Source organism: Amblyomma americanum, chromosome 11 (assembly GCF_052857255.1).
Source record: "Amblyomma americanum isolate KBUSLIRL-KWMA chromosome 11, ASM5285725v1, whole genome shotgun sequence".
In the NCBI taxonomy this organism is placed as follows: Eukaryota; Metazoa; Arthropoda; class Arachnida; order Ixodida; family Ixodidae; genus Amblyomma; species Amblyomma americanum.
The window spans coordinates 122,268,632-122,282,938 of record NC_135507.1 but is presented as its reverse complement, the minus strand read 5'-3'; the positions used below and the strand labels follow the sequence as shown (position 1 = coordinate 122,282,938).

The window sequence follows — 14,307 nt, the reverse complement described above, 5'->3', positions numbered from 1 at the left end:
AATTTCTTGTAACGTGTTAGGGAATAGGGTAAGCAAGAGATTCTAAATTTTATATTTTTATTCTTGTTTAATTTCTAGAAAGACATTCTTCTGTGCATCTTTTCCAGTGTCGCACTTCTTCCTGTCTTGTAATTTCTCTTTGTGATTGAGAAAATGAATGGCCAGGCCACCTGTTTTTGTGGAGGCTGTTTTACCGGCCATTTGAAACAGTTGCATGACCTGAGCTGCTGCGGTGGCTCAGTGCTTATGGCGTTCGGCTGCTGACCCAAAAGATGTGCGTTCGATCCCGGCCGCAGCAGTCTAATTTCGATGGAGGCGAAATTCCAGAGGCACCAGTGTGCTGTGCGATGTCAGTGCATGTTAAAGAACCCCAGGTGGTCGAAATTTCCAGAGCCCTTCGCTATGCCGTCCTCATAGCCTGAGCACTTTGGGACGTTCACCATAAACCAAACCAGTTCCATGACCGGAACTGAATGTTTTTTAAATATAGTTGGTGTAAAAACATAATGAGCCGCAATCGTGGATTGGAGCTCTTAGGTTCCATGATAGCATTTTAGCTCATTTTGCATCATCTGGGAGTACCCGGAATTTAGAGGCACCAAGGTAGTCAGCAGTACATGTTGTAATGACATTCAACAGTGGGAACAGCCAAGGTTTTAGAGGGCGTTGGGCTAACCTGAAGTCACACTGCCGGCTGAGAAAAATTGACCAGTGTCAAGTTTCCTCTGCTGGCTGAGTGAGCAGCACAGCAAGCAAAAAAAAAAAAAAACAGGACATTAAATGACTGGTAAAGAAACACAAATATGACTTGAATAATGACTATGAAGGTTGTGCTTACGGAATAAATCTGTCAGCAAATGTTGGCCAAGTGAAAAGCTTTGTAATAAAGTTAGTTTTAGTTTAAACATCTCAAAACGAGATTTTTGTTGCGACTGCAATTATCTTCAAAAGATACGAGGCAGGAAGCCAATTATTTGCCTGTACTTGATGAGAACATGTGGGGATGTACTCAACCCAGATTATCCATGTGCTGTTTTGATTCTGTTGGCAGAAACAGCGCCAAAGGTGGCCTTAAATGTATTCTGGAGAAAAAAAAAGTAATAAAACAATTGCTTTTAATTGTTACCTAGTTTTGGTTCGGTAAGGCAGTGATAAAAATCAGAAACAGGTAGCTGCTTTCATTGTTGAGAGAAGCGTACTGAAGCATGCCTTGTGTGAGGCTTACGATAGCAATGATGAGTGATAAAAATTTGGCCTGCCAGACGGGGGGGGGGGATTTACTTCGTGGCATTAGAGCGTTTGCAATGAACGCTGGTTTGAGTAAATACGTTGAGCTGCAGCCTGGTTCGGCCCAGCTAGTAGTGAGCGCTCATTGGTGGTCCCTTGTGTTTCAGTGGAGTCAAGCCTGTGGACAAGAAGGGTGGCGAAGGGGCCTACAACTGGGGCACAGTCAACGACGACTTGGAGTGAGTGGGCACCACTTGGAATCCAGTTTATATCTATGGTCTGAGCACTTATCAAATCCTTGAGTGCGCTGAGGTCTGGAAAAAGCGTTTATTGATACAATAAAAGCTCGTTAATTCTAACTTCACGGGACAGAGAAAAAATTTGAATTATCCGATGTTCGAATCATCGAATAGCCTCGAAAAAACTCATAAGAACCATTTGCATTACGGATATGTACTACTTGCGTAACCAACCCACTCGCGTTATCAATCAACCCACCCCGATTTTTGCCTATGAATATGAAAAAAAAAAAGCGTCGGTCTGTCCTTAAAGGGAAGCTGAAGCACTTTTCGAAAAAAGTGAGTTCTCTATGTCATTTTATAGCTTTTAGTCATCTGAAAAAGAATATCTACTTCAAAAAGAGCAGAAATAAACACAAAAAGCTGTTTTTTAGAAGAAAATGTGCCCCATCGCCTCGGGGCGCCGAGCGAACGCCGCTCTTGCCCGCGATTGGCCGGGTCTGTCGTGACGTCATCCACGGGGATCTCCGGCCGGCACCAACGGCGTTGCTGCGTTTTAAGGGCTACGTTTTGGAGATTATGGATAATTCAAGCAGCATTGAACAGTTTGGACTTTCACATGCATGTTCGAGCCATCAGCAATATCGGTAAACGGCGGAACCAACGACGCCGCGGAGTGCGCCGGCAGCGAAAGTCAAGTCGCGACATTTTCACGTGTTGGAAATCTCGACTGCATTGATGGGTGGATGACAGCTTTTATTTACACCGAAATAGGGGCCCCTTACTACTCACCGCCCCAGACACGCAGGCCTGGAGGGCGGGGGCCGGAGCCTCCGTGACTAAAGGCCAACAAAGAGATTTTATCTCTTCGCGGCATCAGCCGCCAAGCGGATTGGCTTGTTTCTGCCGAGTGGGTTCTTCGCTGCGCAACAGGGCTTCCCAGCTTTCTCTGCTATCAATATCTTTGTCGACTCCGGGGTAGTCAGCGCATTCCCATATTCTTTTCTTCCGGGTAACCGTGGAACCGCCGGACTGTCGGAACCTGGACGAGCACGCGCAAACCTATTCCGAAATCGTTGGGAACTACAGACTAAACAGAAAACTGGTGCCCCTGCCTGATAAGAAGCTAAGTAATAGAGAAACGACCGCATGGCGGCGCCTGCAAGCCGGAAATTTCGTTAACCCAGTATGGGCCTTTCACGTCCTACCAGGGTAACACGAAAACCAAATCTCGACTGATATGTATGTTTTGCGTAGGTGCATGCGCGTGCATGTTTTGTGTAGGTGCAAGTGGCAATAAAAAAAGTAAATTGCACCGAAACGTTTTTGTGTACCGCTGCTGCATAAAAGCCTGGCCACCAACTTCTTGTAACGCCTGTAAACATGATCTAATTCAGATCACCGGCAAGCTTACACGAGTCACGAGAGGTAAAGCATTTGTTTGTTCATTTAGTTATACAGTCGAACCCGGATATATCGAACCCGCATATTTCGAATTATTGGCTATATCGAACACACAGATTACCCCCTTGAAAATACTATGTAAAAGTATAGGACAATTGCGTAGTATATCGAATTCCATTTTCGTTGGACATTCGATATATCGAACGGCGCGCTGCGCCGCGCCCCTGGAAGGTGCGCTTTTCCCAAAGACATTCGTGTCCGGTCCTGAGAGGTAAACTTTTCCGCAGAGTCAGTCAGCAGGCTCCTCCTCTGCGCATGCGCGGCCGTCGCCTAGCGACGGAGACGGAGAGCCTTTCCCCCGTTCTTGCGCCCCACCGGCGCGAGCTCTCTCGCTCCTCCTCTACCGCCGGCGTGTGCATTGGGCAAGGGCATTGGAGCTCATCGAAGAGAGCGCGCGGCATGGAGACGCGGCAACGTTTCCAAGCCACGCTTCCTGGGAAAAGGGAGAGAGAGAGAGTGAAGGGTCGGCACGGTCGCTCGTGGGCCAGGGGAGACGAGAGAGCCAGAGAGGGCTCAAAAAACGAACATAGCGCCTTCGACGGCCGATCTTTTTCCCCGCTCTCTTCTTTCTTTTCCCTTTGTCGTTCCTTCGCAGCCCCGTCAGCCCCGTTGACTGTCGCTCGAACAGGCTTCGCTCGGACTGCTCCATCTGCACATCGTGCGTGTTGTTGTGCGTACCTCTGTTTCAACGTGCCGTGTGTGATTGCAGTCATCTGGTGAGCTATGGCATCTGCGGACATAAAAAAGAGGAAGAATCTGGACTTTGCAAGAAAGCTTGAAGTAATCCGGCGTGTCGAGAATGGAGAAAAGAAGTCCTCCGTGGCAGACGCATTCGGCATTCCGCGGAGTACTTTAAGTACGTTGTTAAAGAACAAGCAGGACATCAAGCTTAAAGCAGGTGAGGAAAGTCGCTCGGGAGCGTGTCGTGTGCGCCCTGCTGCTTTTGACAAAGTGGAGAAGGCACTCTACACGTGGTTTCTTGAAATCCGAGCGAAAAATATTCCCGTGGATGGCCCGACCTTAATCGAAAAGGCCAAATGGTTTGCTACGGCTCTTGGCGAAGAGAACTTTTGCGGTGGCACTGGATGGCTGCAACGGTTTAAAAACCGCCACGGCATTGTAGGAAAGGCCATTTCAGGCGAAAGTGGGGCTGTCAGCAGCCAGGAGATGCAGCAGTGGCTTTCTGAGGAGTGGCCGAAGATCACTGAGAAGTTTTCGCCTGCAGAAATCTTTAATGCAGACGAAACTGGTCTCTTTTGGCAAATGTTGCCGAATAAGACACTCGCTCTTCGTGGCACCACATGCCACGGTGGTAAAATGAGCAAAGTGCGTGTGTCGGTGCTGCTTGCAGCCAACATGGACGGCTCGTGCAAGCTACGGCCATTCGTGATCGGGAAGAGCAAGTCACCGCGCTGCTTCAAGAACTGTAAACAGCTTCCCGTCCGCTACGGCTGTAATAGGAAGGCCTGGATGACACGTCAACTTTTTGTTGAATGGCTGCAGGCTTGGGACGCTGAGTTGGGCAAGTTGGGCCGCCGAGTTTGCCTTCTGGTAGACAACTGTTCGGCCCATCAAACAACTTGCAAGCTGCAGCACATCGAATTGAAGTTTCTCCCGCCGAACACCACAGCGAGACTGCAGCCCCTCGACCAGGGTATCATAAAGGCATTCAAGGTAGGCTATCGGAAGCGACTTATTCAACGGCTCCTCATAAACCTCCGCATGGGAACCGATCTCAAGATTGACCTGCTTGGCGCGATCCAGATGATTACCGGCGCTTGGGGCGACGTGAAGCAGGCCACAGTAGCCAACTGTTTTGGCAAGGCAGGCCTTGAAGTGGCTAGAGATGAATGTCCGGAAGCTTCAGATGACGATGAGTGCTTGGAGGACGCGTTCCGTGACTTGTCCAATTTTTCCGGCACCGTCCCGCCCGAAGTTACTGTTGATGACTTCATTAACGCTGACAGCAAAGTTCAAGCGGTAGCCGACCTCGCTGATGAGGACATTGTGGCCGGAATAGCTGGCGTTCAAGACAGTGATTCCAGCGACAACGAGGGCAACTGTGTTTTTGAAGAAACGCGTCCGTGCACAGCCACTGAACTGGCGTCAGCGTTCAGCCTGATTCGGCGCTGTTGCGGCGAAATGGAAGGCACTGGGCTCTCGCACCTAGACAGTCTCGAGAAGATTGAAACTAGTGTTTTAAACTTCATTTCCCAGAAGAAAAAGCAGCCCAAAATTAGTGATTTTTTTTCCGTGAAATAAAGCGCTTTCATATTGTGTGCACATGCTATGTGATTCGCGGCTGTTCCAATTGGTAAGCCACAATTTTTTATGATTGCGAGTGCTTTTTTGGCCTATATCTGTATATCGAATTTTCGCTATATCGAACTATTTTCCGATCCCCGTCGAATTCGATATATCCGGGTTCGACTGTAGTTACTTACCTAAATACCTCCGAAGGCCTTTTAGAACTAAAAAAGAATGCCAAACTGCATCTGTTGGAGTGGGTTCACTGCTGTACTGCAGCGCGAATACACGAGACGATCGGGAGGAAGCTCCGTGTGCTCTTTCCTTCTGTCGCATGCATGTTCGGGCTATTGTTCAACGATGAAGCTTCTGCACTTACCCCAGTACGTTGTTTTTTGCATGCTGAACACGCTTTTGAACAATAATTATGGCTGCGTTTCGGAGCTCGCAGTGCTGCTCATCAAAACGAAATATATTTTCTGCTGTTGCATATCGAGATAACGAGCAGAATTACTTGTGTACGATATACATGTATGCGTACCGCTGCTCGACGACTTTGCCGTTATGACTCAAGGCCAAATTTGTATGAATTCTGGCGCCATTGTCGATCGTCAGCCATGACCAAGCGCTCATGACTGCAAATGTTTGCTTTGCTCAAGTATACTGGGCTTATATAATCGCTTTTTGTTCAGTTAGGTGCAGCTGCGTGTGCTGCACGCTGATGAAAGATTAAGAGAATTGATTGTGCTGCCATGAGGTGCAAGCAATCGGGAAAAAGCCAAAAGGCACACAGTGCGTAACGAGCTCAAAAGAGTTCAAGACTGTGTGCCTCAAAGACAGTGATGGAAGTGGCCTTAGCTCAGCATGGATGTGAACCAGCTGGAAAAGGCAGAGTTTACAAACAGGTAAGAAAGTAATATAACGAAAAGAGAAATATTGATGCACATATTTTGTGCAGGCAGTTTCGGCATGCTGCGTACCACCAGATTGTCTGGTTAACGTGGAAGAGGCAGGGAGAACAACCGACGGATTCTACCAAGCCGTGTGCTGAGCGCTGTCCGAAAAGAGTACCATACCAAAACCGGTTTATATACAAGCTTCAGGCATTACACGGAACGCCCGAACGAGAGAAAGTAAATGGCACTGGCAGAAGATTACGTTGATCTGTGGTTTGCCAAAGCACGGGCCGCAGAGAAGCAGGCGCAGCCTGACGGCTGGCCGACTCTCCGTGAATGGCGTCACTTCCGCCAGTTCGCCCTCTCTGCCGTCCCCCCACCCGGCGCTTCCGGAAGCGACAAGGGCGTGCCGGCGCCGGGTTTTTAAGAAGCGATTGCAGCTCTGTTTGCGGACAGAAGCGGGAAAAAATTTACACACGATTTTCAAGGTCCTTTCTTCCCAACCACAGCGTTTCATGCGATTTGAAAACCGTTTCAGCTTCCCTTTAATGCTTCCCACGGTCCACAACGCATTTTGTGGCAGTGCGCCGAGATGCTGCGCAGCGATAACATCGGGGTGTGTTTACCTCTTGGTGTTAGCTCTAGCAAGGGGGGGAAGCAAACTTGGCAGAGTGCCAGCGCTTGTCGGGGCCTCGTTTTCAGTACGTTCGCCCTATCGTGCCATGGGCGATTGGGGCGGATGCCGTCTACTGCCACTCAATCATTGGAATGCATGATAGCAGCAAACGCCTTTTACAGCGAACGATACTAGAAACCGGTGTCATGATCACGGCCAACCGCGTGCTTCCGTTGGCGACTGATGGGCAGAAAAATGGACGACACTCGCAAAAAAAAAAAAATAGTGAGCAAATGTTAAAGGTACATGACCAGATGCAGAAGGTTACTTGCTACGTATGAAGGCATGCGATAGCTCAAATACGACACAGAAGGCAAGGATAAGAGCACAAAATAACAATATTCGCTACACGAAAATAGACTGTGGTACGTTAGTTTTTGTTACCTCTTACCTCACGTCCATAAATTGCGTCCATTTACGCGTAAACAATGCGGCAGCGAATGTAATGCGAGGTGCAAGCTTGTGGCCATAAGAAAACTTAAGGTCATAACCCTAGCTCGGAACTCAAAAAAGCAACTGTAGTTGAGGGTGCACGAGTGGAGACCGCATGCAAAAATTTGGAAGGAGCACAAGCACCTGTGGGTGTTATACATCGTCACTACTTGTTCCTGATTGCTGTCCTTGAACGTCGTGTAGTCTTCTATGCCTTCAGTGCTGTTCGACAGGCAGCAGCTCAGAAATGCATGCGACGCGATGGAGTGTGTCGTTGCCTCCCACACATCTGTCCACTTCGTGAGCATTGAGGAGGCTGGCACTCACATCGTGTGTCCTGTAGGAGCCTGTTCTCTGCTGCACTCCTTTTGGACAAGATCCTTGAGTGGCTTGTTTATCCACACGATCAGTGGCTGCAGCTGTGATGTCATGCAGTCAGGCATGATGGCAAGATCGCAAGCGCACTAGCCAGCCGACTGCTGACACATTGCCTGTCAGACGTCCTCTGAATGCGTAGAGCACAAGCATTGACTGGAGGTGCGTGCCTGACCGTTTGGCCCACAAGACACAGAGCCAGTCCAGCATCATCAGTGTCCATCCAACCCTTCCCAATGCACCTTATCTGAATGCAGCCGGTGAAGACTTCATTTTTCAGAATTGTTTTCCTTTTGAATTCTACAAACGGTGGCCGCACATGTGTCAGCCATGCTTGCGAGCGTGGCGGTTGATCACTCTCACCTCTTGGCTGCCACGTGCTTCTACAGCATAGCTAGACGGTGTGTCCAAAAAGATTGGCCGCACCTCACCCATTGCCTTCGTATACTGCGTTGTCTTCTCCATTTCAGAAGTCCGAGGCAGTGGCCAAATACAGTGCAAAGAATCTTGTGGGCCTAACGTGTCTGGAGCCATTGCTGCTGCAAAGCCTACTGCCATTGCTGTGCCATCACCTTTGCTGCACACGTTTTGCCCTTCCCAGCCCTTCACTCCATTTTCTCTTTTCCTGATCCCCACGGTTCATTCAGTTGGTTCTTTCCAGTCTTTCAGCAGCCATGCCTGCCCATCCTTTCCACTTTCGTAATTTCTCCCTGCCTCCAAGGTTTCTGAAAAATTGGTTTCTCCTTGCAACTCAAGAGCTTGGTGGTAAAGCCATCTTGACGAGCAGTGAAATAAATCTCATTTATTCGTGCCTTGATTGCGAGCATAACTCAAGGTGCATTCTAAGAAATGATTTCCAGAAAAAAAAGAAAAAAACACTGTTCTCGCCATCGAAAGTAGGGGGTGGAATCATTACGCGAGGACAAGTATGAGTAAATATTGTACTTGCCAGCGATGTGTGAATCGGGTTGTATAACACAAGGCGTTGTAAAAAGACAACTAAAACACTTTCACGGGGTGTGTAAGTAGCCACAAAATCATTTAAGGGGAGACACTGCGGTTTGACCTTTTTTTCTTATTTCTTAAGTTATGAAGTTGAAATTATTACACCTGATGTAGTTTCTTCTGCTGATAACAAATATGCAATTAGATTTTACCTAGCTTATATAGATGTCAAGATATTTCGCGTCATGTTGGGCCACCTTGCCCAAAATTATGGCAACTTGCAGTGGAAATATTGGCCTGTATTTTACGTGTGCATGCTCTAGAAGGACCAGGGAATGCAACCGTAGCACAGGCATAATTTTAGATGAATCACCAAAAAAGTTGCAGCCTTTAGAAATTTCGTCTGAAAATGCAATTTTCTAGAACCAGATAAATTGATTGTAATTTATGTTTATGCATAGAAATGTATTTTTTTAGTATGGTTGCACAAAAGCATCTTATAAGCTTTCAAATGCAGCAAAAATCATGCAAATCGGACCAGTAAATCTCGATATCATGGGCAAGGGCTGTTAGTGTAGTGAAAAAATCCGTTTTGAGAAATCAAGAAAAGAAGTTTGAGAACCCAGTAACACTTTATTATGGCCAATAACGGCCATGAATCTGCAAGGGTTCATTTCTAGAATGCACCAGGCATGTAGTCAGAGTCTCATTCAGTTGTGCGCTTTTTCATAGTGCTGCGGAACCTTTCTGCTTGTAGAAGCTTTGCATCGGATGTTGCAAGCCGGCGCCGATCCTTCTCAGCTGACCTTTCAATAGCTGCAGTGCCATGATTTACGCTCAGCTGCTGCAAAATAGCTTTGGTGGCATACTCCTTGCCGGCATTGAATCTTGTTACTGCTTCGGCAACAGCTGACTGCACTGCAAACAAAGAGGCGTGTTTGGTCTTGGGCACCAGGGACCAAATGACAGAGTGAAGACTCTCATTTGAGTTCTGCGTTTTTCCTTGTTGGCAGCGCTGAAGCAGCTTCCTATCGGAGAGGCGGACAAAAACAGGTTCCAGAGCATCTGCGACATACTTTGGCAAGTTATAGCAATGCTTTGGGGGTGGCTCATTCTTTGCCAAAGCCTAGTTGTACTTGCACCAGGATTCCTGGCCTTGAGGGCAGAGACCATGGTTTCGCTCAGCATCCGTTGATGTAACATGGCGGTAAGTGGCAAGCACAGCATTGTGCATCTTCTCGATATCACCCTGGTGTGTTTTCAGAGCCCATCCATAATACATGGTGAGCTTTGTAATGAGCTCGCCAGTCAGCTTTCCTTTACCGCTGAGGCTTGGTCCGTTTTCTTTTTTTTTTTTATGCACTAGGTTACGTAGGGCTGTCCCCATTCTCTTGCTGACGTGGTTGGCGCAGTCTTCTTTCTGTATCTGCACATATCCGTATACCTTTGCCTCTTGTAGACTGTTGAAGGCGCGGCTGTCGCCATCACAGAGCATGGTGACATAGCGCAGCCCATACTTTTTAAGTGAGCAGCTGAAAAGAATCCTGGCTGCTTCAACTTCCATTTCACCTGGCTTGCTCGACGTGTTCTTCTGGCATTTGTGTTCCGCTTGCCATGCTTCAAATTCGGGATCGTCCTCCTTCGGACCACAATGTCATCCCAGGCAGAAATTTGACAAAACAACAAAATCTAGAACATAGCCTGTGAAGAGTTCTATTACTGTTACAACGCACACATGCGATGAATGGCCCCGTGTGAGCCACGTTCCATCGAATGACACAGCTATATTTTCTGGGTGATCAAAGTTCAGGTTCTGGTAGGCAAGCTTCACCGCACCAGCACAGTCCCTCATCACTTGCGCGGCAGCGTTTAGAGCAGCAGGATTCAGCTTGTCCTTCAAGTAACCTTGGTATGTTTTGCAGTGCATACCCCGCCAGGAAATGTTGAGCGCGGCGAAAATGTCGTTCAATGCGGTCTGCCCGTCTCCCGTGCTTGCAGCCGCACGCGTGGCGAGAACGTTGACGTTGAAGGGCTTGCAGGTCGCGTTCGTGCCTACTCTAGGCGAGCTCCAAGTAGTTTTTACCTGCCCGCAGACTTCACAATTGAGCGAGAACTTCACAGCTGGTGGAACTTAAAGCTTTCAAATGATAGCAAGATGGCGGCGCTCGGTGGCTCCGCGATATGGCTCCGCGAACTGCGATGATTTTGTGCGATTTATAACCATTTGTCATTGTCGCCCTGCGCAATGACAAATGAAAATTTTCTGGGCACTTTTAGTGCGTTTTCAGTGAAACCATTTTGAATACAACGTAGATTAGGCGTAGCAGATACCGAAATGTGTGGTTTCCAAAACTCCATTTTTTCCGTGATTTTCGCGATCTGATCCTCGTGTCCGCCCTTAAGGGGGGGGGGGGCTACTCTTAAAGAAAAAAATTTTGTTTCTGCACCAAATTTAATCAAATTGCACACCCATGACTAGTTTTTCATGCTGATTCCAAAAATGTCATTGGTTTCATGATAGGATCATTAGTTATTGAGATACACTTAATTACACCCTTCTCACTAATAAGAACAATTAAGAGAAAAAACACATTAAAAAGTTTATAAATTGCGCTTGGTTGGGTTCTAGAAACAGAAATGAATAAAATGTTGGAAACAGTTATTTAATTTTACTATCATAAGTAGTTTTTAAAGACATTGAAACTCAAGGTACAAATAGTGCCTAACTTGCAATCAAAAACTAGAGCAAATTAAAAAATTTCTGAACCTTAATTACAAATTCTACTCCCAACATTTTGTAGACTACACATATGGCTACTTGCTAAAAAAAGAATTATGGTTCTATCTGCCATAGCTGCTGAGATATGCTAGTTTGGGACATGCTACGAGTCCAAAATTTCCATTTTGAGAAAAACAGCAAAAACAAACGAAGTGGTGTTTATGGCAAAGTACTTCAAATTTATTTATATACTGGCATCAGCAGACACTTAATAACCTCCTGGAAGGTAGTCTGTCTGACCAGAGTTATTAAAATGGCGCTTTTTGAGTGAGCGCTGAAGATTTTCTGCAGATTTGCGCTTCTGCACAGATGCTGTTTTCCTCTGGACATCTTTTTCCCGCATGCGCTTGGTTGTCTGGGGGCTAGGCGTTAGGCTGAGCTCTTGCAGTATACATGCAGCAGTTCTTTCACTCCCTGCATTGAATTTCATCACTGCTTCAGCCACAGCAGCCTGCACTGTGAAGAGAGAGGCATGTCTTTCCTTTCTAGCAAGGGACCATATCATCAAATGCAAGCTCTCATTGTTGTTTTGCGTTTTGCCTCGTTGGCATCGTTCTAGCAGCCTCCTGTCTGAAAGCCTTTGATATACAGGCAGTAAGGCATTGCAGACATGAGGAGGTAGACTGTACCGGTGAGGTGGCATTGCTTCGCCTCTGGCCTCTGCTGCATTCTGCCAGCACCAAGAATCGGGGCCTGTTGGACAGAGGCTGTGGTTTGAAGTGGAGTCGTTAGACGTCACATGATGGTAGGTGGCCATCACAGCTTCATGCGTGGCCTCCACATCACCTATATGGGATTTGAGTGCCCACGAATAATATGAGCTCAATTTTGTGATTAAATCTTGCGTGAGCTTGCCTCTCCCACCAAGTGATTCTCCAGCAGCACCTTTCTGTTTGGTAACCATGTTGCGCAAAGCACTGCCCATGCGTTTCTGCGCATGGTTTACACAATCCTCCTTATGGATTTCAATATATCCATAGGCTTCAGCTTCTTGCAAAGCAGGGAACGTGCGACTGTCCCCGTCAGACAGCACTGTAGTATAACGGAGCTTGTGTTACTGCAGGGAACGCTGAAATAAAATGAGGGCAGCCTCAACCTCCATTTCACCAGCCTTCTTGCTTGTGGTTTTTTGGCAGATGTGGCTCTGCTTCCACGATGGGTACGTTGGGTCGTCTTCTTTGGGGCCCTGCTCACAGCCGGCGCAAAAATTGCTGAGAACAAAGTCAAGAACAAGCCCGGTGAACAGTTCAATCACAGTTCCGACGCCGATGTGCGACGAATGCCCGCGTGTCATCCATGAGCCGTCGAATGACACCGCGATGTTGCCCGGATTCCCGAAATTCAACTCTGTATAAACTTCCCGAACTGCTCGCGCACAGTCGGAAGTCAACTTCTGAGCCGCACGGTCCACCGCGGGCGTCAACTTTGTCTTGACGTATTTCTGCCAAGTTTTCGAATGGAGACCGCGGTGCGATATATTCATCACCGAAAATATATCATTCAACGCGGCACGCTGGTTACCTGTTGACTGCATTGTGCGCGCGGCGAGAATGTTCACCACGAACGGGCTCACTGTCTGGTCGGTCTCCACGCGCGGCGAACTCCATTGAGATGACACGTCGCCACAGTTCTCGCATGTCAGGGTCAATTTAACGGCGAGGCCATACTCTCTGTCAGATTTTTCAATCAACACGTCTCCGTTGCATACTTTGCACTTCACTGACGACAGCATCTCGTTCACCAAGCGCAAGCTGGCGATGGAGAAGGTGTCGCCGGGTGGGGCAGTTGCGGCGTCTCCCATTGCACCGAAGAATGCTGCCTTTCGCTCTGTTGCTGCCGCTGATGCCATCTCCTGAAGTTTCTCCTGGGCTTTTTTGTCCCTTTCTTCTATCTCGGAAGGTTGCAGCATTCGGGTATCGCGACGAACACGGCCGCTACCCGATGAGGCTTCCGCGACCGGCGGCGCCGTTAGGCCTAGCTCGGTCGGCACCTCCCGATCCGCTGGCGGAGGCGTACCCACGGTGCCTGTGGTGTCCGCGGTGCTCGAGGTGACCGTGGCGCTCTTCTTGAGGTTGTTAATGAGCGATTTTTTCCTCTTTTTTTCCATATCTGTGCGTCGTGCTGAACTTTGGCGCCGGCGTTGACATCGTCGTGAGATGCACCAGCGAACACACCTTGACAAAATGGCTACCGCTTGTGCTCAACAGACGCTTCCAGCAGACGACACGAGGCCCTTCAGCTAATCAGATAACAGCTTTCAGTCACGTGCACCGACTAGCGAATAGCATCGCGCGTTGTGACTGCTTTTTGGCGGCATTTTCTCCCTCATCCAATAAGCATAAAAGAGCAGGAACTGCGCGAAATTTAAAACGAAAAGCAGCTCTTCCAAACGAGACCAAGATGGCCGCGATCGCTGCAGTGAAACGATAATAGCATGTCTCGGAAAAAGCCCCGTTATTGCGCGAAAATTTGCCAAGAGCGAGCTCGGATCGAAGTTTTATACTCCTTTTACAGCCTAAATATTGGCTCTAGAGATTAGACAAATCACAGGGTGGTAGAGAAACGGCTGCAGATTTCGAAAATTACATTTTTGAAAAATCGATTTTTTTCGCGATTTTTTCGCCTCTAAGAGCAGTCTCCCCCCTTCAGGGGGAGGACTGCTTCTGGAGGAAAATTATTTATTTCTCCACCAAACTTAATGAAATTGCATATCCTTCACCAGCTCCTCGTGCTGATTTCAAAAATGCAATTACTTTATTGGTAGGTTAATTAGTTCTCTAGATATAATTAACCCCCCATTGTTCACCAGAACATTGAGAGAAAAGTAAAGCATAAAAGCTCAAAAACGGCACATTGTTAGACTCCAGAAAGAAAATGGAATGCAATGTTGGAGACAGTTTTCTAATTTTACCATCATTAGTGATTTCACAGTACAATGAAATTCATGCAATAAACTGTGGCTAACATGCAATCAGGAACTAGATCATTAAAAAATTTTCTGAGGCTTAATTGAAAAATTTGCTTCCA

General features: G+C 47.6%; 1 protein-coding gene and 1 pseudogene across 2 annotated transcripts in view; one reads left to right on the top strand and one right to left on the bottom strand.

The window, feature by feature from the left end:
- Positions 1-14,307, top strand: part of LOC144110533 (intracellular hyaluronan-binding protein 4.S-like) — a 50,068-nt gene that overhangs the window by 25,561 nt on the left and 10,200 nt on the right. For both annotated transcript variants that reach the window (XM_077643533.1, XM_077643532.1), the window contains exon 4: positions 1,395-1,466. In XM_077643533.1, the coding sequence (XP_077499659.1) occupies positions 1,395-1,466 (72 nt within the window). The remainder of the gene's footprint in view (positions 1-1,394; positions 1,467-14,307) is intronic.
- Positions 9,178-10,588, bottom strand: LOC144110534 (uncharacterized; annotated as a pseudogene).